The 26,509-nt window shown below is 37.2% G+C and overlaps 2 protein-coding genes across 2 annotated transcripts in view; both read right to left on the reverse strand.

The window, feature by feature from the left end:
* Positions 1-14: 14 nt before the first annotated feature.
* On the reverse strand, positions 15-5,862 carry LOC135074517 (protein adenylyltransferase Fic). Its single transcript, XM_063968835.1, has 3 exons — positions 4,693-5,862; positions 3,118-3,315; positions 15-1,831 (listed from the first exon to the last, which is right to left on the reverse strand). The coding sequence occupies exons 1-3, from the start codon at positions 5,721-5,723 to the stop codon at positions 1,699-1,701; spliced, it is 1,362 nt and encodes a 453-aa protein (XP_063824905.1). The 5' UTR covers positions 5,724-5,862; the 3' UTR covers positions 15-1,698.
* A 3,399-nt stretch (positions 5,863-9,261) lies between these two features.
* The window catches only part of LOC135074617 (transmembrane protein 205), a 37,763-nt gene continuing 20,515 nt past the window's right edge, over positions 9,262-26,509 (reverse strand). Inside the window, exons 2-5 of the mRNA XM_063968977.1 lie at positions 23,413-23,582; positions 19,113-19,276; positions 16,275-16,397; positions 9,262-9,645 (exon numbers count right to left, since the gene is read on the reverse strand). Of these exons, the coding sequence (XP_063825047.1) occupies positions 9,484-9,645; positions 16,275-16,397; positions 19,113-19,276; positions 23,413-23,582 (619 nt within the window). The 3' untranslated portion in view covers positions 9,262-9,483. The remainder of the gene's footprint in view (positions 9,646-16,274; positions 16,398-19,112; positions 19,277-23,412; positions 23,583-26,509) is intronic.

Consider the following 26,509-nt stretch of genomic DNA (forward strand, 5'->3'; position numbering starts at 1 on the left):
AAAAAAAACGTGTATACAAGGATGGTAAATAAATTTATTATATACAAAGTTTGTACATTGGTACCTTGGAGGAGCTTATAGGCAAAAATAAAATAGGACAACAAAAATGGAAGACAAGACTACAATACATACATATGATCGACAAGGTGGGCTTTTGAATCACAAACATACCACCATAACGAAGACTACAACATTGTGCATTTTTATTTGTGCCAATCGTCTAAAAGTAGGCGAATGTTTGTCGACTTTGAACGAAAATAAAAATGATAGCATAATATATATTTATCGGCTGTTATCAATATGCGACTTATTTCACATGTGAATGATATTACGTCATTTACATAGAATCATATGACCGAGAATAAGTACTAAAAATAATTTCAATATCACAGTAAACTTCTCATGACGTCACAAAATAAATAAAGTTAGGTAGTTACTCAATAACTTTACAAATCAATTAACTAACTAACATATTAATGAAACGCAGTGTCTTTGGTACTTAATTTAAAAGGACACATTGAATGAAAATACCAAGTTCGTATGATACAAAATTTTGCGGTAAATGCATCTAAATTATTACATAGTTAATACCTTAGTAGGGCAAGCAAATTTTATATAAAAAATACACTTTTTGAATAAATTAATTTGATTTTTTAATAAATTATCCCATGTAGGAATTAAATAACTTATAGCCCATATAATAAAACAATTATTTAGTTAGCTAACAAACAAATAGTGTCATATTGTGATGCTTTTTATGAATTTATGTTACACCAAATACAAGCTAAGTTCTTTCAATAATTTATAAGTACACACATAACATAGGCCTGCCTGCAAACCTATTGTATAATTTAAACCACTGGAAGTATTTACAAATAGATCTAAGAGAGACTAATGAAATCACACGACAATGTGACAATAAAACATAACTTCAATATAAAATTAGGCAAGGAGCATGATTCGCGTCCCAACGCAATGTCTTTACTTTCAACTGCTTTTGGGGGTATGTTCCTCACTAAGCAGCATCATCATGAGGTGAGATAGAGAACAGTTAAAATGTGGATGAAAGTGTAAAATGTTACAGTTCTCATGTAAAGACAGTAGTTTTTTAAAGTTTGTATGGATGAAGAGTAACTTCAAAGACAGTTTAAAATGAGGTGTCTCTTTTTAATCTAGGAAAAGTAATTGACGTTTCATTGTAGGAATGATTTTTGTAAAATTCAATAGTCGTTTTTGTTTAAAGAAGATGTAATAACGGACGGTGGTATTTATGTACGAAGTACTACTACAATGTCATTAATTATTCTAGAAGTAATCTCAAAAGCAGAGTTCGGTATTTTGTTGTCATTTAATTAGGAAAGTCTAAGCCCGTATTCACAAACGTAGCTTGCTTAAGTGAAGCAGCAAATCTAAATCAAACGCACAGCGTTTAATAGCTCTGTGATTGGTTCGTGCGTGTGTCACCCAATGCGTCCACACGCACTGTGAGACCTCATAGCAATGTTTGTGAATACGGGCGTTATTATGTTTTTGACTACCTAAAATTAATGAATAGGTAAATAATAATTAATGAACCGAGCTCTTTACACTCAAGTAAACATTGAAAAGCAACCATAGGAAGTTCAATATAATACTAAAACCTCACTACTGAAAAGTGAGCGTTGCTTAAACCTTTAAACTAGGAACTCAGTCAGCTGGTCATAGTACATCCTCCTCAAAGTCCTCTCCAGTGAGGATGTGAGGCTCCCCAATGGCTGGCACCATGTGAGAGAACTCGCTCGTTGCCCACAGGTATAGGTTCAGAGTGCGCTCTGTACATTGAGCTATGAACCTGGAAAGAATAAACCAAGGTTAGGTTTAGACTAGCAGTAAAACTTGTAGAAACTAACTAGCGGCCGCCCGCGACTTCGTACGCGTGGATCCTGTTTTACCCCCTTTTCCCGAATTTTCTTTGCTATAAACCTCACGGAGCCCGAGACCTTTCCAACGAATGCAAAACCGTGGAAATTGGTTCGTGCGTTCTGGAGTTATAGCGTCAGGGAGGAAAACCCGACTTATTTTTATATAGTAGATGTAAATAGGTAGCTCTGGAAAGCCAACTTCTGGAAGATTTACGTAATGGTGACAGCTGGCGGAAGTGAACTTCTGCAAGTTGTATTGCTAGTTACCTAATTCAGTTGGCAGAATGGCTTTATTTCACAATTTTTTTTACTCAAGGATGTTTTCTCAGTAGTTGTATGTGTATTCAAGTGAATTGATACTTTAATAATTACATATTTTAAAGGCCACACATGGCTTCTTCGAAAATATGTTAGGTACGTTTTTTGTAGGTAACGTCAATGTTCTGTGACACCTTACTTTTGTATTACTGTATTTACACTTTAGCAAATAAGCTCGTGCGTCATTCATGATGTCGTTTCACAACGACATAATTTTTGTATGTATTTACCAAGTAATAAATAAATATTGCAAAGTGCAAAAAGTCAGCATAAGTAAATGAAAGCATATTTCTTGACTTTATGTATCTGCATATCAAATCAAAATCAATTTGCAATTAGTCTTAGCAGCACATGGTAACTACCAACAACATAGATAAGGGATATATTAACACTAACCGCCGGAATATTCATAATTATTATCAATCATACTAAAATCACGGACTGAGTACGTGAACGGCTGTTAAAGGGTTAAATGGGGGTAATATGAGCCACTAGGTGGACCGACGATCTGGTGAAGGTCGCGGGAAGAACCTGGATGCGGGCAGCGCAAGACCGGTCGTTATGAAAATCCTTGGGGAGGCCTTTGTCCAGCAGACGTCATTTGTCTGAAACGAACGAACTGCCTATTAAGGGAGATGTGACAAGGGGGCGGGGCCGGTGTCGCAGGAATATGCCCAAAAACAGAACACATTGCTGCAGACGTCATATTGTAAACAGTTTACAAGGATATTTATTGCTTGCGTAGTACTAAAGATTATTCTAACGTTGAGTACTGATACCGCAGTGGATAATGAGTACATAATATTTTGATTACCTACTTTGTGTCAATTTCTAATGCGACACTGAGTTTCGAACTCGGCACAATGGTTGGTATCTCTCTGTATCTCTATGAGCTTACCTCACAAACGGCCTGACATCTCCCTCGTTAGCGGTCTGCAGATGCTGGTAGTACAGATGGCGGTGCTGTTTGGCGATGATGACGGGCGGGAATCCGGCCTGCATGAGTAGCAAGTTCATGAGAAGCCGCGACGTGCGCCCGTTGCCGTCCACGAACGGGTGGATATGGACTAACTTGTAGTGCGCTAGCGCTGCGTATCTGTAAAGGGAAATGGATTAAAATCTATATAAAAGCGAAAGGTCACTGACTGACTAACTCACTCACTCATCACGAAATCTCAGAAACTACAAGTGCTAGGAGTCTTAAATTTTGCATTCCTTTTAGAACGTAGGTGCTCACTAAGACGGGATTTTACGAAACTCCCCCCCTAAGGGAGTAAAACGGGATCCACGCGTACGAAGTCGCTTAGTGTAAGTGTAGTTATACTTAGAGCTGTTTTATCAATCGACACAACTTAAATCTTGGGTTTTGCATTTGTGTGGAAAAATTCACTATTGTCGTAAATAAATTCGTTCAGAGTCGTTGCAGTTTATTATTATTCTTGGATAGCAACAGCAGCTTTACTTTATTCTTATTCTTGGATAGCAATATTTGTCGAAAGTGGCAACACTCACTGTCAGATGGTTAGAACAGAACTCGCGGCCAATGGCCGTGATTCCAAACTAGAATAAAAAATATGCGAAACTTTTCTACTACCCCACAGCACACATAGTCACTGTCTACCCTCAATAGTTGCGTGGTTGTGTCGTTCGCGAAAGCACGGTTATCGTGAAAGTTTTTAAACAAAAAAGCGTGTAAAAAGCAATAAATTTTAATTGAACATTGACTGTGTGAGAAGCGGGAGTTGTTTGGCGTGGTTATTACTGCTAGAACTGTACGTGAGACTGAGCGGCATCTCCGGAAGACCAGGTGAGTCCGATAGCAATCATAAACCTACAGTATATTTGTTCAATACTCTTTCTACAAAATCATGAAAACGGAAAAATCGCTTTCGTAAAAATATCGTCTACCTACCTACAGTATCGAACTTTTTCGCCCTTGTTGTTGTTTCAACAGTTTTATTCTTCATTTAAACTTGTTTGACAGTTGAAAAATTAAGAGGTTTTTCTAAAAGTACCCACTACCCTCATGTTGGGCACATGACAAATTGAAACTAAATTGCATTTGAATTATACAGCTTTTGATGGCTAGTTGAAAGATTGAACTTATTAATTAATTGATAGAGATATTAATTTTGTATGTATTTTCAAGACAGCAGTCGGAGTAGGAACAACTTATAGACATGAACTAAAGCCGGTCTCTGAGCAAGTAGAATTTTGTCCAATGACCCCAAGCTACCCATCCTTATCGCTCGCGCGTAATTATGTTGCTGTTGCGCTCGCACACTCACTGCGGGTGCCCGTCGCACAGTCGCAACAAAATTCATTTGGACAAAATTCTACGTGCTCAGAGACCAGACTATACATATTCTATCACTCAGTGGAGAAGTAGTTTTTTCTTATTATTGATTGACTAAAATAGTTTGGTTAGTTTTCACTAAACTAAAAGAAAGAACCATAAGTCATTAACACCTACCTTACGGGATGCAGTTCCATTGCATCTTCAGAGTTCAGCCATTCTAAAAACTGTGTCATTAGCCTCTGTATTTCCGAGGGCCCTGGTGGTATGTGACCACCTACATACACCTGAGTTCTCCTAAAATGACCACCTTCGATTGGGTCTACATGACCCAACACCCTTTTGTGGATTTCTAAAATGTCTCCCATAGTGATGTCTCTCAAACGATACAGCAATGTTTGATTGATGTACTTCATTGCTGCGTCTAAGCCTAAAATTTCATTATGCTCATCGATGCTCTTCCCTGCAACTGCTATCCTAGTCTCCAATATACTTCTTGTCTGTGATAAAGACATGGTATTCCCTTCTATACCAACTGTATGGTATATGTGTTGGAAATAAGCCTCTTTCTTTGCTCTTCTTAGAGCAGCATTGTTCTCTGGTATTGATGAAAGTGCGTCTCGTTTTTCATCAATCTTTTTCAACATTTCTCTATCTAAATTCTCAACTATACTAGCTGTACGCTGTCGATTCATCAATGCACCTGTGTGGTCTGGGAAATTTGTTAGTGCTAGGGTATAAAGTTGGTCAGCTTTGACAACATCTTTCTTGGTGTCTTCCAAAAACTCTCCATAGTGGTTCAATATGTCAGCATGTTTCGGAGATAGGGCAAAGGCATGTTGGAATAGTTTTAAAGCTTTATCTGCTTTGCCATTCTTCTTCATTTCTAGAGCAGCATTTAACGAAACAACCGCCTCGGCATCGCGAGCCGTGTCTTGCCTCTTAGGGCTGGCAGGAAGCTGGTTTTGATCTTCAAATGGTTCCAAATGATTGCCATACAGACCAGCTGGTATGGGCGCGAAAGGTTTTGTGAATTTGACATCATAACTCAACAATTTGTGCAACGATATCACAACAGACAAAGTACACACAACACTCGATAAAATTAACACGGTTTTACATTTGTCCAAGATCATTTTCGTGTGCAATTTCGTTTTTATTTCACACTTCATCGTTTCAGATTCACTAGTCCTACCTATGATCAACATGGTCACAGCAATTTATGATACATCTGTTTCGCGATAAAATCTCGGAAGTAATCACTGTAAACGATTTAGATTGCATTATTTATTGCAATAATATTTCTAAACACTAATACCAAAAAACCACGTAAGGCCATGATTTGAATGACAGTTAACTGACACTGACATTGACAGTGACAACTATAACATTTGTAACGTTTCGTTCGAAGCTAATCAATAGTTTTTATTATTTTGATGTAACGTTTAACGTTATTTATTATTCAAAATGAAATGACGAGGACTAGTGTAATATGCGTTCACTAGTTGGCGCCACTAGCCACTAGCTAGTCCTGCCCCCCTAGACAAAATGCACTTTTTAATCGAATCGAAAATCGAATCCGTCAAAACTCCATACAAAAAAGGGGCTTTTCGACCACTTTTCGACTGGTTTGCGATTATAATTTGCACTTTGTCTAGACCCACAGGAGCAAGAGCTGCTCTACCTACAGTGGGCACAGTGGGTCTGCTGGTTCTTGTAGTGGTCTCCTACCACTACAGCGCTCACAGGTTGACGCCAACGTCTTAGCGAAACTAAACCAACTACTTAGGGAGCGTAAAATACGATTTTTTTAGGTGTATGCTTTCGAATTCAATTTTACGTTTCTCAAACTTTACATTTCCAAACACGCAGGCTTTTGAGAACAAAAGCACACACCTACCTATCAATCTAACTTGCTGAGAAATAAATGTGTAGTGTAAAGGAAACTGTGCATAGATAGGAACAGCACATAAGACTAGGTATTTATTTGCCATTTATATGTATATAAGTACTCGTATAACCGTAGATGAATATGAATATCCTACTAATATTATAAATGCGAGAGTTTGTGTGGATGTTTGTTACTCTTTCACGCAAAAACTACTGAACGGATTTTGATGAAATTTTATAGTATTATTATTTATAACCCAGAATAACTAATTAATGACGATATGTGACGAACTGAATTTCACGCGGGTGAAGCCGCGGGCAAAAGCTAGTACTTAATAAGTAAACTCAGAGGGTAAAATGAATAACGCAGTAGTAATGTGGTTGGTAGTTATGTATTTTTCTAACAGTAACCTTCCGTTCCATTCACGAATAAATAAATTCTTGCTCAAAATATCATTCAGATCATTGTGGATAATACAAAAAATACTAATATTTAACTAGAACTAATTTATTAATCACATAAATATTTGCTGTAATCATTAAAATTATTTCTTAATACTAATTATTCAATAATATTTGCCAATAGCGCCCGTTTTCAATGAAGGGTAAGCTGCTTGACAAGGCTTAAGCCTCGATTCCGTTATAACTTCGATGCGCGACAAAATGCGTGCGATTAGTCGTCGCCTGGCGGCAGGTCGAGACATTAACATTATTTGCTACGCATTAACTAAAATCGACAAAGAAATTAACAACGCAAAATTATAATTTCTCTGAAGATAATCATTCACATTCAGAGTAGAGACGCGTTGGCCGCACGTGCAATGCACGCGTGCGTACGTTGCTAGCCTCGTAACTTCCTGCGATTAAGGAGTTTTACGATAATTGCTGAAAAAAGCGCTCACAAGAATCTATCTACAACTACTTAATACTACACTATATCTATCATATGGCAGTATTGCAGGAAATTAGAGAGCAGACAACATGAGTTTCTTCGCAATCAAGCAGCTTAAAGATGGGCTGGCTGCGGTCGCTCGTTAGAATTAATTGCGTATTACAAGCGACTCTTATTAATTAAATACTACTTACTAACTAGTTGGACTGGCAAGATCCGTAAATGCCAAAGTTACATAAGTAAATAATTTAGGTATTTATAATGCAATTGATTTATTTTTATGCTTAGTGACCTTAGCGGGAATGCGTATTCGAATAGTTTAAAAATGTCTAAACCTATTGCATTATAAACACATATCTAATGTGGTTATTACAATTTTAATCTATCTAATTGGCCAAAACGTCAAGATGATTCAGAGGTAGTACTGGGGTAAGGTAGCTTGGAATTTAACGAAGCCCTAGTTGCTGATCAAGGCTAGGAATGATCAGAGAAGACACACGTGTCTCTTGCGTTGAAGTCGACGCCAGTAACCACCACTGACTTGACAATAATACAATTTGAAGGCCAATAAAGCTACAGATTATTATACATCAATGTAGCCTATCCTATATATTCTTTAGACATTAGTCTTTACGACCAAGTTTCCTATCAACTAATTCTTAAATAAAAAATTGATATATTTTTCTATAATTTCTTGTCTAATAAAGTGTGCGTCCAGCGCAATGCGTATAACCAATGTTCACAAATTATCACTTCTTTTATACTTAAACTATTTATTATACTAAATAAATACAATTTATTATTGCCTGAAAACATTCTCGGGGGTAATATAACTTTTACTTGCGGAATGCTCCCAGGCAAACAGACCTCACAGCCTGAAAAATCTTCCGAAATCATATAATTCTCACACAGATATAGGGGAGAGTTCGGTATATTGTACCGCCGGGTAAATTGTACCACCCTCATATTTCGTAAAGTATTTATTGAATGTCTGTAATTGCAACACTCAGCGATACACAACTAAATTCAATTAATATCGGCCATGTGGTTTTTGCCGTGACAACGAACACGTGTGTTTTATTTTGAAAAGTATTTTTTTCATTGTTTTCAAGTAACTTTTGACAATGCATGTTTAGTTTGTAATTTTGTTAAATTTAATCACAGGGTGTTTCTAATATATTTTTTAGAAGCGTAAATTAGTGTGGATTACAATTATTTGAAACATTTTTCGGTATTTATAAGCTATATTTTTTACCGATTTTTTAAAAGCACTATCACCTAGTCGGCTAAATTGTACCACATCAAGTTGTATGGAACTTTACCAAAGGATTTTGAATTTTTTTTTTAGTAAATCATATTTTGAAGTTATAATAGCGTAGTTATGTTTGACTAACAATAAATGAAAGCAAAAGAATGGCAAAGTAGATTAGGTACAAGTGTGCGTTACGATAATTGGAATTGCAAAAATTTTACTCAAAATCGTGATAACGTGTAAAACAATATCGATTGTCTATGTTATTAACTACTGTTCCTTTTCGTTACCTAATTTGTTAAGAATGTATCGTATAATATTTTGCCATAGTTTTTTTATAGGCTTGAAATTTATTGAAATCCAATTTAGTAACTCTGTGGTACAAATTATCGAACCGGTTGGCTAAATTGGACCGATGCTCTGAGCTCGTATATTGTTGATTTGTGCTAAATATACAACAATTGTGTTGAATAATACCTATGAAATAGTAAGTTGAATAATTTCTCTTTTTTTATATACCATGGACATTAGCAAAAACAAAAGAAAACTATGTGTAAAATGGGGTTGAAAAAAACTGGTCCAAATTACCGGACTCTCCCTTAAATTGATACATACAAATACTGTTAATTAGAATAATCACTAATTATTCTACAAGTTATTGCATGTGAACAAGTCTGACAGACGTTGGTGGTTTAATGTAAATTTTTATGCAGTTTAAAATTTAAAGTCGTAACAATGAAACGCACGCTTAACTGCATACCAAGGGAAGGCCGTCCAAAACCCTTATTTTCATCTTCGGGAATTTGCATCAATGAAGTTATTCAAAAAGCTGCATTTACATCTCTGTAGGACTGCTGCCCACAATGTGATTTACTCTTGAATCTTGTATCAACAAGGTATTCAATGGCACTTGAATACGGCGTAGAGCCAGTGCCTAATGGCACATGGAGTCCACGATGATCATGGTGGAGTAGACGGAGCATCCGAGAGCGATCATGGTGCCCATGGCGATGGAGGAGTGGTACATTCTGAAGGTCCTGAGAACGCGCAGGTAGCGGGGACAGTGTGCGAGCTCGCCTAAGATTAGGCGACCGACCTGGAACAAGAAACGCTTTAATTAATAAAAGATTATTAGCACTGGAATGTAATAAGAGAGAAATTTATAGAGGTAGCAGGAAGGCGCTGGATGCAGGCCGCTACCAACTGGAAATCATTGGGGGAGGATGTTTAGCAGTGGAAGTCTTGTGGCTGAAATAAATGATGATGTTTAAGAGAGAAAAGTCTGTCGTTATCTCTACATACGAATGTGCCTTATTGTGACTCAACGTGTATCTCTGCCAGAGAAAAAGTAATCGAACATTCGACGGCGCGTCTTTCCATTCTATACATAGCCAGAACGCAAGGGTGTGAAACTAATCGAGTATAGTTTGGATATGACTTTTTTTACTAAGCTCCTCCAAACTATACACGACCAGTACGCATACGCTGCGTACTGCTCGCGTATACTTTGTAGTGACTTAGGTCAATTATCTTCCTCCAAAATATACATCGCCAGTACGCATACGGACTAATCATGTATGTATTGTAATAAGTGCGTGATTACAATTTATACGCGAGTAGTTGCATGCTAGTCATTTTGACTTATTGACCTCTCTTTCTATTACATACTAGCTTTCCGCCCGCGGCTTCGCTCGCGTGGAATTTTGTCTGTTACAGAAAAACAATATCGCGCGCGTATTTGCTCACCGTTTAGACCTACCCTGGACTACGACAAACATTTTAAAACCAAAATCAGCTCAATCGGCCCAGCCGTTCTCGAGTTTTAATCAGACTAACGAACATCAATTCATTTTTATTTATATAGATAGATTAATTCATATCTGCGTGTCTACTTTAAACATTGAATCATCTTACGACACGTGTCATTGTTTTGATAAAGGATTTTTTGGTGTTTCTTATTCTGCCATAGAAAAGATATTTGTTTTGGGGCTGATATTTCACCAATTTTAGGTATGGAAATATGTCAAAATGATTTTGTTCTTGAGATAAAAGTTAATAAATAAAATAAATAATAAATAAATATCCTTAGACATTTTACACTGCGCTTCTAGTCCCAAACTAAGCAAAGCTTGTACTATGGGTACTAGACAACGGATATAAACATAATTAAATACTTTTTTTTGTAAATACATACTTATTATACATAGAAAACACCCAGTCCAATACAAACAAATATGTTCATGCACACAAATGTTTGTACTGTGCGGGAATCGAACCCGCTACCACTTCGAACCACTACACCAAACGGCCGACAATACAAACCTAGCATTTAAAGTCTCGCATAATATTGTATTTAATGCGCGTTGAACTTTCTTCTCTCACTCTCTCTCATATTAATTAAATTGTTGTTTAATTTGAAATCTACCTAATCAATTTAATTTCAAAAACCACTTACAACAGTTTTAAAAATCTAGATTTATTATAGATTCAGTAAAATAATAATATTTTATGTAATAATATCAAATAAATGTAATTTTAAATATAGTTCCATATTTTACTGAATTTTACTAAATCAATATCAACTAAACACACTCTAGTCAAGTGTAAGTGGTGTAGTAGAAACTAATCGAGTATAGTTTGGAGATGACTTTTTTTACTAAGCTCCTCCAAACTATACACGATCAGTACGCAAAATTCGTGTATAGTTTGGAGTCACAGATTTACAAACAGGCACTCCGAAATATACACGAGCAGTTTCCTATGGGTGCGTTCTGGCCATGTATAGAACGGAAAGACGCTTCGACGGCTGCCTTGCCTTGTAAGTAGGGCATGCATTATTCGTTCGATATTGGTATTCGAATATTTCGAATACTAAAATTTATGGTATTCGAATACTTCGAATAAAACGATTTTTTCGAATACTGCTATTTTCAATATAATGTAAATTAAAAGAAATACTTTTTTGATAATCATTTTAATAAGGACCAATTTGCTTAATACAATCATCTAACTTCAATAACTACACTCGCGAGCAAAACTATGGAATCACTTACATGAAGTTGTTTCCACGCGATCTTGTGTACTAACGAATTTGTCAGTAACAAAAAAAGTGGCACCATTTTAAAGATTAAACTTTTACCTTTTAATTGATACCAAATTCATTTAAATCACACCGGTATTTAAAAAGATATCCCGGCTGATGTGAATAAGTTAGGAAAAAGACATGTATCAACTGTTTGATACGTCGCGAGTTGCGGCCTACTTACCCCCTATGAAAACACGAGTTTTCGGATTTTTGCTTTCACACGTTGATCCATACACATCTCCGCTTTTTTTGACACTTTGCCTGGGATTCTACACCTACAGAAGCAGCACAAATCGTTGCACTATTGCAAGAAGGGCTCAGCCAGCGGGCTGTCGCACGTCAGTTCCACATAAGCCAGTCCTGGGTTTCGAAAGTTTTAAGACGCTTTCGGGAGACTGGTGGCTTTATCCAGAGACCAAGTTCTGAACAGCGCCGGTGCATATCGCAGAGGGATGACCGTTTTTTCATGTCAACCTCTCTATGAAATCATCATTTGAGTGGTATCGACGTCCAGCAAGAGCTCAGAAATGTTCGTAGGATAGCTGTTAGCGTGTGGACAGATCGTCTAAGATATAAGCAATAGAATTTGACTCCAAAAAGGCCTGCCACAGGCTCGAAACTGACGGCAGGTCACCGACAAGCACGCTTTCAATTAACTCGCACTTATTTTGATGGGTAGGCGAGTAATGGAGGCGAGTTTTGTTCTCCGATGAATGCAGACTGTGTTTGCAGTGCAGCAGTTGAAGAGTTCGGGTCTATAGGCAGCCTGGGGAGCGATTTGTGCAGTGCTGGTTCGCTGAAACAGTGGCTTATGGGGGTGGCTTGCTCGACTTCCCATCGAGATGTTTACGAGCAAATTGAAAGCGTGCTTATCGGTGACCTGCCGTCAGTTTCGAGCCTGTGGCAGGCCTTTTTGGAGTCAAATTCTATTGCTTATATCTTAGACGAACTGTCCACACGCTAACAGCTATCCTACGAACATTTCTGAGCTCTTGCTGGACGTCGATACCACTCAAATGACGATTTCATAGAGAGGTTGACATGAAAAAACGGTCATCCTTCTGCGATGTGCACTGGCGCTGTTCAGAACTTGGTCTCGGGATAAAGCCACTAGTCTCCCGAAAGCGTCTTAAAACTTTCGAAACCCAGGACTGGCTTATGTGGAGCTGACATGCGACAGCCCGCTGGCTGAGCCCTGCTTGCAATGGTGCAAGGATTTGTGCTGCTTCTGAAGGTGTAGAATCCCAGGTAAAGTGTCAAAAGAAGCTGAGATGTGTATGGATCAACGTGTGAAAGCAAAAATCCGAAAACACGTGCTTTTATAGGGGGTAAATGGGCCGCAACTCGTGACGTATCAAACAGTTGATACATGTCTTTTTCCTTACTTCTTCACATCAGCCGCGATATCTTTTTAAATACTGGTGTGATTTAAATTAATTTGGTATCAATTTAAAGGTAAAAGTTTAATCTTTAAAATGGTGCCACTTTTTTTGTTACTAACAAATTCGTTAGTACACAAGATCGCGTGGAAACAACTTCATGTAAGTGATTCCATAGTTTTGCTCGCGAGTGTACTTGAAAAAAAAAACGCTGCTATCGAAGGTATTCGAAAAAATACTGTTCAAACGAATGAAGCCCCACATAGGTGATCTGATACCTGAACACCAATTTGGTTTCCGGGAAAGACACTCCACAACTGAACAGGTCCACAGAACCATAAACATCATCTCAGAAGCACTAGAAAAGAAACGATACTGCTCAGCTGCGTTCTTGGACATAAGTCAAGCCTTCGACAAGGTCTGGCATAAAGGGCTCTTGTACAATCAAACAGAACCTCCCATGTCCGTTCTACGAAATACTTAGGTCGTATTTGAAAGACAGATGCTTTGAAGTCAGATCTGGAGACTCTTGTTCTGCCCTATGCAACATAACGTCCGGTATACCCCAGGGTAGTGTCTTGGGGCCCGTGCTATACCTATTGTTTACCGAAGAGCTACTGCCAACAACTGCAAATACATTCACAGGAACCTTTGCTGACGACAATGTAACAATGGCAACACACGACGATCCAGTCACGACCTCACTCTATCTCCAGGAAAGCCTGAAGGAAATGGAGAAATGGTACCATTCATGGCGTATTAAAGAGAACGGAGAAAAATCTGTGCATGTTCATGTAACCTTCACTCTCAGAAGAAACTCCTGCCCACCGGTTAAACTTAATGGTATCCAAATACCTCAGGCTGAGCCGCTGAGGACTTTAGGTATCTCTGCTTGCACTTGGACCGCAGGCTAACCTGGAGAAAGCATATAATGGACAAAGAGGAAACACCTAGATGCCAAACTAAGAAACATGATGTGACTTGTCGGAGTCCAGTCACAGCTGAACACCAGTAGCAAAATGATGGTCTACAAAACTATCCTTAAACCTATCTAGACCTACGGGATACAGCTGTGGGGAACAACTGCCAACTCCAATCTCGACATAATCAAGCGCTTCCAGATAAAAGCCATGCGTTTGATTTACCAAATCCCGTGGTATATCAGCAACAGGCTCATCTATCAGGACTTGCCATTGCCCACAGTCAGAGAGGAAATAAAGAGCCACACACTCCGCTACAAGGATAAACTTTCAAATCATCCAAACTCATCAGTCCAACAATGACCATTGAAGGCTTCCTATTCAGCAGACTGCAGAGCTAGTGTCATAAGTCTCCTTAGTAGATTCCAGGACAGTTGAGAGACCATGACCACTGAGAGCACCTGAGTCACTGGACTCCTGCTGATTTACTACAAACAAAAAATCTCATTACAACAGGAGATAACTACACCATAACACTAGCACCATCGGAAATCATATGCCTGGCACTTTAATCTTTTTCGCGAATATTGGTTGGAACTTGAATGGATATCTGCGATTGCGCGCACTTGTCCATTCATCTAACCTTACCGCTAACTTCTTGCCTGCAGTTTTAATAGTTTTATTAAGTAGTTTGCGGTCAGATATTTTTACAAGTTTTTAATAGGAAAGGCGTATTCGTATTGTTCGAAAAGACCGAATAATTATATAGATGCTATTCGAATAATAAATGTGGCGAATATCCGAATATTACGGATATCCGGATATCCGAATTGCATGCCCTACTTGTAAGTTGTAACTCGCTTTACGGATTGACAGCGCTAGTCGCAGATTCGAATCGCGTTTGAGGCAAAATATGATGAACTTCAAGTATTTAATATACCCGATGTCATGGATGCATTGGATAGGTACTTGTAGTAGAAATATAACATCTATAGTCATACCGTAAAATATCTGAAATAAAACGGTGCGAGATGTACCTACCTACCTAGTAAGGTGCCTACTAAAGAGATAGAAACTGTACGGAAACTAATAAAATACGGAAAGAGAATATTTCATCTAACTATATCTGTCGTCAGATAGTAAAAATATTCCGCGACTTAAGCTATCTTCTTGGACGAACAAACCACGCTATCTTGTAGGAAGTATCTTTAAATTTCCAGCTGATAGTAATATTGGTTAGTAACTCGTGCGGATGACTCATATGCGACACGAAGGTTGCACTTTGTGCAATTGTGTTTCAAAGAATGCACTTGCAAGGTGAAATGTGATACGCGGGGACTTCGAGTTCATTAATGGTGTCAAGCTTGTATAATTGCTGTTATGTAATACCTACTTATGCAGGTTGGCGTATATGTAGTGATTCATCAAACGAAAACCTGTTGCTAATCGAGACAAACTGCAATAGTTTACTTTGAAATATGGACTTTATAATTTTTTCATATTAGTTTCTGTCTCAGTATGTGGGTGTATGCTTAGAATTTATTTTGTATTAGGTAGGAACTGTGTTAGTTTTATTTGCAATGACATTTGTCTAAAGAGACCGTTAGACACTGATTACGAGTATTACAGTCATCCGCAAAATTTTATACGTTTCTTTGTTTATAAAAGCTATACCAACGAGATTGTCACGTTCCTCTACTTCCGATGTATGAACACGTCCTCACCCAGTGTAATGAGGATCATGTGAAACATTTTGCGAAAGTAGAATGTGGTTGTTGCCAAATAGCACGTATTATTGGCACTCGTCCACAGCAACAGCACTTGATATTTTTAACAGGTTTAAAAAAATAGAAGTACTCGCACCGAAATATTATTTGTTTACATAAATACTTGTATCCAGTCACGTGAAAGTTCAGTGAATCACCAGAATAATCTGAAGTACCAGATCTCAAAACAATAAGTAAGTACCTAATTAAATGCTTTATTTTCCTGCATATCATCTTTTAGCCAAAGGACGTTCAGTCACTGCTGGAAAAGGCCTCTTCAAAAGCTTTATTACCCACTACTTTTGATCCTACTCAATTGTTAGTCTTTTGAAAAAACGTCGGTTATTAAAAAAGTTCATTGCATTACTGTTAATTTGTCTTTAAGAGAGCAGGTCAGTGAAAAAAGGTATCATTCAACCAATGGACGTCCGACAGCTGGACAAAGTCAGGGTTTTGACACAGCCACCGGTCCTGTGCTTCCGCGCTTCCAGGTGGTAGAGAAAAGTGTATGAAGTCTTTAACCTGTCCCTCTTTATGAAAGTAGATTTGAAAGAAAAGTAGAAGAAGAAGCTTACCTCTTGTCCACCACCAGCGACTTCTTCCATCTGTGTTTTGATGTGCTTGGCGCGCAGCATGGGGCTGACGAGGCGCAGGCGCACGTACGCTTCAATACTGAATACGGCTAGCAACAGCGCGAACTGGAGACAAAGACAACTTTGTTAGTATGGAGGTTACTTTACTGAGCATCTTAATCTTAACTATTTTGCTACATAGGTAGAGCTTGATGAGTACAACCTAGGCTCCTCCTTTTGCTGAAGTCGGTTAAAAATGGGATCCGTTTTCAAAGCCATGTATTGATGCATAGATAAGTATTAATGTCAACAGTCTTGGATAATCCATGGACACGTTATTTCCGAATCCATATTTCCGTTTGCTGGACAATAAAGTAGGTACCTAATTTACCAACGAAAAAAGTTTGATAGAGTCAATTCAGGGTAGAGACCAATCAATATAACAGTTTCAGTTATAATAGGTAGATAAATGGCACCTATGATTAACTGTAGTGAATGTCGAGACCACACCGAAATCTTATTCTTTAATTGGCTACTTTCAATCTGATATGTAGGCATTAAAACTGTACACAATGTATTTGGCTGCCTACTTTCTGTAATTGCTCGCTAATGACTGTTAAATCAAGGTTCTACTAAAGTACTCTTCATCGAGATTAATTAGTTTATATTCAGTTTATTCAAAAATAATTCGTGTCACTTGTAACCAATTCCATAAATTAAAATAATAATAATGTAGGTTCATAAGAATGGTTCGTATATTTTTGCCTTTTGCATTAACGATATTATCTATCCCTTTTATTTCCGTCGTTCCGTTTCCTTGCTGTCAGAAAGTAATTAACTTTAATATCAACAATCAATAAATTGAACAGTTTATAATATGGTTCTTTGACCTTCGACTTACTCTTAAGCGCGTGTTAAAACGGGATAATCTTTATTGCATTAACTATGACCTCTTAACTCGTTCATTTAAGAAAATATTACGCATGTACGTTGTAGGTAATCATTTGGCAATTATAACAAAATGATGGACGGATCATTAATCAAGTTATTACATTTAAATCTTGTTCTGTTTCGGAAGCAAAGATAGCCCTAAGCAAGTGGTTACTCTCGCTGGATTATTTAAGTACAGAAAACCTGATAAATTGATGTTTTTAGGCTACTCATGATGTTTCTTTTGCACCAGAAATTGCATTGTTGTACTGGTTTTCCTTTTCTCTGCAAGTTACACACTTAATTTTATTGGTTTTCCAAGATACAGGCTTGGCCTAGTTTGGAAACCTCTGTATATTTACTCTGTGTCTCCTTCAGCAATGCACTATTTATATTTATATTTAAATTGTGTTACTACCATTGTAAAAGTTTTGTGCAATAAAGAAATATTATTATATTATTATTATATTATTATTAAATAAGGTCTTGATTAAAGCGTTTCTAATGGGTTTGGTAAGCAACCTTGCTTCTTTTGTTTGTCCAGCAACCTTGGCGAATTCTGTCTGAGTATTGACATGCACAATAGGCTAGATTCCTAAAAAAATTTTTTTAGTCCGTCAATTTAAATATAAATAAATATTGGACACATCTTATTTGCTTTCAGTGATATTTCAATTCAATATATCCAGCATATGCTAAATGTAAAAAAACACGGAGTCTTTGACGAAAAAATGACTGAAGAAAGTTCGTAGCCTCAAAAACTAAAACTTACACGAGTAACTGATTATTATAATTCCATTCATTTAACAGTGCACCAACTGTAAATACATTTAAAAAGCATTCACCGATAAGACCTGTCGATTAAGGTCAATGACATCGGATTAAAAAGTAAGTTTTAAAACCGTTGGCGCCATATTTTGTTGCCATTACAGTAGATTTTATTCGGGTTCGTTTTAACTTTTAACTACGGCCATGACATTTTAAAATAAAGAACTGTGATTTATCTTGTATTGTACTCGGTTATTGACGGTTTGCTAATAACTCAATTTGTTGATGTTTTTTGTTAGTTTTAGCAGAACTAGTCATTTTGATTCTTTCTCAATACCATCATGCTGTGATTAATGAAGAGAAATAAATGCTAACTAAGAATACCGCAATTATCAGTAACGAATTACCAAATCATGCACTTTCATGAGACAAGTTACTTTGTATGTATCAAATAATTCTACAAAACTAATTAATTAAAAATTGTATTATCACGTCTAAACATTAAAGTAGGTTGGGCTTTCACAGCACGAATGTATGTTCAACAAAAGTAAGGCAGCAGTTAAATACCTTAAGTTTTGTTAATATCGAAAGGAAAAAAAATCATCCGTCGTAGCACACTGTAGCATGATGATTGCTACAGTGAACTGTAGTATGTGCAATACTACGGTTTATTGTAGCGTTTTGAAAGTTACAGCTAAAGTAGCGCTCGACGCTCATACTAACTATTTCACTAACTTCACGCCAGACGTTGATAAACATTAAAGTATGCCTTTCTATAATACATCTCGTTACAGTCATAGGCCTCACCATAACTGTGGTAACCCTACGTGTGAGGCCTATTCAGGCCATACTACGTACGTATGTATACCTACCTCTATCACGCGTGTAGGAAAATAATAGCTTGGTTTAATGTTCAAATTCTATTTGTAAAGACATCTAGACAGTATCAATATGACATTGAACTAATATCATTAATACTGACAGTGTGGTGGTTGAGATGAAAGAAAGACGATGATAGTGCGACAAAAGAGAGATTTCGAATATCATCACCAAAGGAAGGAATGACAATAATTGATGTCATGATTACTGATAGTGTCGAAAGGCCTTATAATTCCTGAATACTGAAGATAAAGCCAGACTCACCTGTGCATACGAAGTATACGCGAATTTCGTCAGGCACTGCATGCGGAAGTACGAGAGAAGAGCCAGCATGGAGATGCCCGCGTTAAAGGCGTAGTACGTCGGGAACAGAACCGTCTGCACTCGTCCGAACTCATGACGGGGCAGCGAAAAGTACAGCACTATGCCTGTGAAAGAAAAAGAAAAGATTATATTAAAGAATTAATTTTTATGAGTACTAAAACGTAAATTAATCGAACCACCGACCAAATGAGAAACAGTTAAGACACGATACCGCGATCTATTTTCGAAACAACGCCATCTAGTATTTAACAAAGAAAACTTCATCTTTGAACGTCTTATGATTTAAATGATTTATGTAGAGGTCATAGAATGGCAGTACGATTTCCCGCGGATATCATTGTCATCCTCATTAATGAGAAAAAAATATTCATTCAATTGCAATCAAGAATGAACTGAATAATGATAGGTGCTAATTCAGTTCCCAGAGTGAAATTAAAAATAAAACAGTTAAACATAATGAGAAAGTTGTTTTTGTTAGAGATTCAATAGGCAGACACAAAAAGTTTGAGCTCGCCTCTAACGTTCACTAATTGGTAAAAAACCAATGGTACTTTTGGCTTATTATACTGCTTAAATTATTTCGTGATATTTCTATTTAATTCTTCATAACCAATCAACTATAATATTTAAACATTAAAATCATTGTCTCAACCAACAAAAACCATCGCAAAAAAGTCGCATGTATGTCGATTGTCGGTGACTTAAATCATCGTTACAGTTTTTTTGCCATTTGACCTTGGTCTTGCTGACCTCACTCCGGCATTGACCCTCGGTGAGGAAGCTGGATCCTCAACCGGTTGGCGTAACTGACGCGTAATGACGGTATCAATGAGCGATGGTGCCCCTAAGGTCATATCAATAATCGCGTGACGACCGTGTTAGGGGCAAACGCGTCATATACATTATAATGTCGTAGTATAGGTAGGTGGCGAATTTTAGTTTGATTTTCTAATGATTGACAATCTATATATAGATATTTGAGCGCCAAGGTGAATGAACAAATAGTAAAAGTATATATTCATCGTTAACTGGGACGATATGATATACTTACGTTAGTTTTTAACCTTTACAAGTACTATGTATCTTAATTAAATTTCATTTTAATTAAATAACATCAAAATTACTGACTCAAATCCAATTGAACATTGAATACTTACTAGTAAATACTAGATCTTAGTAAGGCGATGAATGAATAGTGCGCAAAACTGCTGATAGAGCTGCTAGAAATAGCTGAAGATCGTACTCCAGAGCGACTTAGGGGGAGCCTATGATCAAAGGTGATGATGACAAAGTGAGTAAGAATCACTAGCATCAACAGGACATGCGCTGTGTCTCTGATTACAAACAAATGCATGACGTAGAGTCATAGAGATGAGGTACCGAGTTTTACGTGTTTTTTCTTCGAACAAACATGTGTATTTTCGCGTCAGTCCCGTGACTTCGATAATGTATGGGTTCCGCGTGATTTTTTACGTAAATCATTAGAGTTAACGACCGATAGTTATAGTCATAGCCAAATGAATCAAATTGTGAAAATCAATGTCTGGTTTTCGAAGTTTATCGCATAATCGACCTGCTGCTTATCCTGTAGTTGTGTTTTGTTTCTATGTGTTGTTTTATTAAGTTACTGATGATCGAAACATATGAAGTTCATATGAATTATGCTGATGCATAATTGCATTATCGATGCATATGTCACATTAACACGCTGCTAACTTTTCAGCAGCATTTGTCGTCAAAGGTTTATGTGCAAAATAAGTCGTTAAACGACCCGTACGTTGTCTAGCCGAGTCCAATATTTTATAAATACATACCTACCTAATACACGACATTGTACTTGACACGTGTTTGTTACATAATGGGCCATAACAATGCAATGAGCCGTTGGTGACAACTTTATCGCAGCTGCCTCAGTTATAATATCGGTCTAATTTTTAATAAGGCAGTACACTGGTAGATAAACCATAGACGTATAGGTTTCCTTGAAGTTACATAAATATTGGCTAAGGGGAATCACGTGAACTGAAATCTACTGTGATCGATTTCTATGAGATTTCTGCTGACCGGACTATTGGTTCTTAAAATTCTGTGATTGAATTAAAAAGAAGTGAAGAAAGATATTTAAAATCATTTTCTTTTTCAGAAAATGTCACGCATTTTCCTTGCCATAGTCGATAATAGGTACTGTTTTAGAAACTGCATTCGCCAATAAATTTTACTATGTGAAGTTTATTATTTAAAAAATGTGGTATCCACAATTACACGCTTTTTACGATTGCCATAATTTGCCAATTCATTATCTTGACCTATTTAACTGTACAGCGAGTTGTTTTAACCTTGAAGACTGCAGATTCGGTCAAATGAATTATACTTACTTATTTTAATGATATATCAAAGGCAAAGTTATTTAAAATCATGCTATATACTGTGTACGTTCCATTAGAAAATTACATGTAAGTGGGACCGTGAGCGGACGTTCGGACAATTAGAGGTTTTTGAAATATTCAAAGTTAATATCATACCTGAAAATAAATGTAACAAAGCAATAGTTCGGTATTTAACTAACAATCGTGTGGAAATACTGATAAGAGCTATTAAACGAAATTGCAACGCCAAGAAATATAAACCACATATTTTAATGACTAAAATTCCAACCGCGAAATATTATTTGGAATTCTGTAGTCGTACTTATTGCTTTGCAAGAGCTAGAGCTAACTTGTGGATCTGAAATCGGCTTATGTCCTAACCTAAAACGTTGAAAATATGGTGTTATCAAGGTAAATCCTGACGTAGAGTCGGGGCCGTAATCCCCATATGGCCTTAATAAAAGTCAGCTGTCCACTGGATCTAATCTCAAGATGGAAAATATCATAACCACGTAACAATCGGTGTTATTACAAACAAGCTCAAAACAAACCCACCACGTCAAGATATTTTGCTAGTTCAGATAGCGGCATAGAATCTATACAGTGTAGCTTATGTGGTCTTAATACGGGCGATATTACAACAGAAAAGTGTAGTCTGAACTGCTGGCGTCTGTATTTCATTCTTACTAGTTTAGATCGATTGATCAGGCGCTTCTAGTAGGTATAATACATAGCAAGATAACTATTTTATCAAACTGTTTATTTCCTCACATATCTTAGTCCATTTTTTTGTAAAGATTTCCTTAAACCAATCAATGATGTTATGGTGGATTCAAAATCGTGATTTGGTAGTAAACTTTTTTCATAATTGGAGAACCTAAAAGAATAATTCGTTTTGTGGGAATTATATTTTGATTGTTTCCAATAAAAATTTGGTTAAATCTTAATGCCTCAAAAAATATTCTCCAAAAACTCATAAAAACTTAATGACTTAATGACAGTCTACATATGAGTCCCTCATTTTGGAACTGATAGGCACGAACAAGAATAACAAGTCTCGTAAACTCAAAAAAATCCTTTAGAAGCGGATAGCTGAAGATTTTGAACTGTAAGATAACTTATCTTTTGACAAGTAAAGACGGTAGTCTCTTTAAACCAGATCCGGGTTATGACAAAAAATGAGAAACAAAAGGTATCCATTAGCTCCGTGATATTTGTATTTACATACTTTTTAAGTGCAGTTCGTCGGTCTTTGCAAATTTGTTTTGAAATGAGCCGTCTGTAATTTTCTTTTTGGCTTGGATATTCGGTTATCAGACAAAGAGATTACAAGGAGTTGTTTTGAAGATTTTGATGTTGGCTACTTATTTTGTAAAGTGTATTTTAGAATCGTATACACCATAAATTGAAGTTAACCATTAGAACCTGCTCAAACACAACGGCCACACCATGATGGAGACTGAGTTTTAATTCTAAAGGGTTGAGAGAGACTCTCAGTACGAGGCTACTGGCACTAGCACGATGATGGCTAAACCACGTGGAGGGTTGAGTCTATTGTACTTATACGACCTAATTCCACCAGCCCCCTTCCATCACCGGGGAACCAGACGCAGGTTAGCGTACCATCCCTACATTGTCGACATTCCACCAGCTCGCACTAAGCGTTTCGACGACTCGTTTATAATGCGAACAGCTAACGGCTGGAATTCGCTGCCTGCTGCTGAACACTATAATCCGGGCGTTTTAAAGGTGAGAGTGAATAGGCACTTACAGGGCAGATATTGGTACATATCCTAGACTGCATCTCACTTAACACCAGGTGCGATTGCGGTCAAATACCTGCCTTGTCTAGCATAAAAAAAAACTGTACTGACCTGACACGAGTGTCATCCACACTTGCGCGCCGAGGTGCGTAGCGACGGCGCCCACGTAGAGCGCGCGCCAGCCACGAAGGCTCGCGTCCGACCCGGGACTGCTCAGCCAGAACACCAGTACTGCGATGGCCAGGGCCACGTGGAAGGGTTGAGACGTTTTCGTCGCGATGCTGGAACAATAGAAAAAGAAATCAGTTCGCTGTATAAAATGTGTAGACTGGCTGTTGTTATTGGCCTACGTATACACGAGCTCAACTAAAGACGACCATTATAATAGAAGGGTAAAATATAAAGAAAGATAATTATAATCCTGAGTGAAATCGGTTCATGGATTTATTGGAAGCCAACCTGATTGACCAACCAAAACCTTATCATGGAGTAAGTAATGTAACTATACTGAACGAACGAACAAAATACTGAAAATAATTCGCATTTCTGCAGTTCCCTCATATCTAATCTGCATCTTCATGTAATTGGACAATTAATGCTGTTGCCAAAACGCTATCTCAGATCTCAGTAATTTAATTAACTACCTACTCAGTGACGCCCGCGCAAGCCTATGCGCCGACCAACCGCGCAGGTTTTTGCTCATGTCAACATATGACGACAGAGTGACGTTCCGGTGTAAGTACACTCTGAGAATTAGCGGTTCATGTTTTATTTATGTCGTAATTACAATATTTTGAGACAACGATGTCATGGTTTTAATTTTGGAAATACTCGTAACTATACGACTCTAGAATTAACCCACATGTGTCAGCGACGTCAGCGTGTCTTTAAAGTTTTTTAGTGGCAATCGCAATACAATTTCTTTGCCATAAACTGTAGTTAGAGTCTTCTAATAAGATTTTAGTGCATTATCTAGATGTTCAATACAGTCAGTACTATGTCCTGCAAACACGATCCAATCAGCATTTTATGTCTTACTGTTCACGATATGATTGCCTTTGTGTGGTATTATGTTGAACAATCAAAACTTAGTATTTCATTATGTACTGCCTGCGGTAGGGAGGTAATGAGGTATTGAGGTGGCCAACGTTGGTATTACGAAAATGATTGGGGCTCTCCACTGATTATGTGTGTGGATTGTTTGATATAGGAGCTTCATGCGAAATAACGAAATCTAATGTAGCGTGCTTTGATGAAAGTACGTATGGAGGTCGATATAAAGTTATGATTTGACTAATATATTTTTTCAAGCAAAATGAATATGAAAATTACTTCAATCTCCATTGGGCCATAGTCGAAGAGCAGTTTACTGTGTAACTGAACACTGATTGATTACTATCTCATCACTGGCGCCAATACTAGTTAGACATTATTAATAAGTACACTAGTTGTGCTCTGCATATTTGCACTTAAATTCAAATATTATTAGTGGCTAATTTCTTCCATCAACAACAGAAGCGTCAGAATAAGTGCTAATGTCCCAAGTACACCTTCTTCTTGTTGTCTACCAAACAGGACGCGCACGCGCAGCTGAATCGTGCTGTCAATATTTGATACTTCTTGAGAAAGTTGCAAAGTGAAGGAACAATTACAGACTTTAAGGGGCTCACGTAGTACGAGGCAGGGAGATCTTGAGAAGTTAATGTATCTCTTATAAAACCATTGTAGAGATACTTAAAAATGCTATTTTAGTATTTTCATGCTGTTTTTTCATGCATGTAGGGACGAATAGATTCAAAGGTACGGAAACGATTTTAGATCTACTGCTCCTTTGAGATTATACGAGTAAATAGGCCTTTCTCTACAAACCTGCCAGTGAGCTAGAACCTAAGTTTTTTCAACTTTGCGTAATATTATGAAATCTATCTGGATGAAATCTGTTTCATATCATGATGTTACAATAAATACTTTTATCTAAATTTTAAGTATCATTTTAGTCGCATCGTTCTGCTGAAAGACATTTAGGCTCCTGTTATACCTACATAATTATCTTGGAATGTATCTTTTTATTGTATCTATTTATGTTCGTATCGTGCTGTTCGTGAGACTTTTAAGTGTGGATAATGCGTGAAGACCTAATGATAAAGTACGTTTATCAGGCTGGCACGAGCGCAGCACAACTTTATTGAATGTGCTAATGCCATTTTACACGTGGTCGTCCGTTTTGAGTTCTAATTAGAACTAACAATGCTTATTAGTTATAACTATTTAAGTAGTCTCTTGTTTATAGAGAGTTAACTGGATTATATCGGTTAAGCTTCTAATTCTAAGATACATTGTCTTGTGGCTTAAGGAAGCGTGATTCTAATACATAGTAATTATCTTGGATAATAATGTTATCTACCGAGTGAAATCTATTGAAGATTAATTTTCTATACATATTTGAGCTGTTCTGACATTGTATTTACTTAACATGTTCGGAACTACAGCTACAGTAGTTTGTTAATTTTCTACGAGAAAATTTATTTGCTTTCAAAATTTCATGCTTGACATTTCTACCCAAGAAGCTTATTTAATCACTCTGATCAAATCTAAGCTAATAAGGATTATAAAATTATTTTTAAACTTTTGACTTCAGCCTATAAAATCTCATAGATTCTGCCTACACAAAACTCTTTATCAATATGACCGCGAGGTGGAAATAGTCTCTTTTTCTAGGCTATACTTTTTTGCCAGTTTGTTATACACACAGAGGGTTTTATAATTCGCGGATTAGTGCCAAAATCGTAAGAATTACATTACAGTCTTTAATTACAAATCTTAAGTTACGCAACCGAACATGGACAGTTTTCTCCCTATACCCAATTACCTACTATCAAACTCACAATTCGCAACCTTATCACATCGGCAAAGTTTCCGCGGTGATTTCTCTTATCGAACGCGAATTTATGAGTGATCCTTGTGTGTGTGTTGATTTGTATATGTGGGTGGGGCCGACGTGCGCAGGCGCACGTGGACTTTGGAGAAAGGTGATTAGGTGGCTTTCCTAATGTGGCATGAGAAGACGAGTGGAATATATAAAAATATAAAATAATTAGTAGTACTTAGAATAATAGGAAATGATAAGCTTGTAGGAGTTAAATAGTATGGTCAGCTGATGAAACACCTGATATGCATACGTCTTACTTTTATTATCATTGGTGTACGT

The sequence above is a fragment of the Ostrinia nubilalis genome, chromosome 1, assembly GCF_963855985.1.
Source record: "Ostrinia nubilalis chromosome 1, ilOstNubi1.1, whole genome shotgun sequence".
In the NCBI taxonomy this organism is placed as follows: Eukaryota; Metazoa; Arthropoda; class Insecta; order Lepidoptera; family Crambidae; genus Ostrinia; species Ostrinia nubilalis.

Coding starts and splice junctions, on each gene's coding strand:
- LOC135074517 (XM_063968835.1), bottom strand. CDS start 5,723: ATGTTGATCATAGGTAGGACTAGTGAATCTGAAACGATGAAGTGTGAA. Junction 3,316..4,692: donor ATGGAACTGCATCCCGTAAG/GTAGGTGTTAAT, acceptor TTCCCTTTACAG/ATACGCAGCGCTAGCGCACT. Junction 1,832..3,117: donor GATGTCAGGCCGTTTGTGAG/GTAAGCTCATAG, acceptor TATTCTTTCCAG/GTTCATAGCTCAATGTACAG.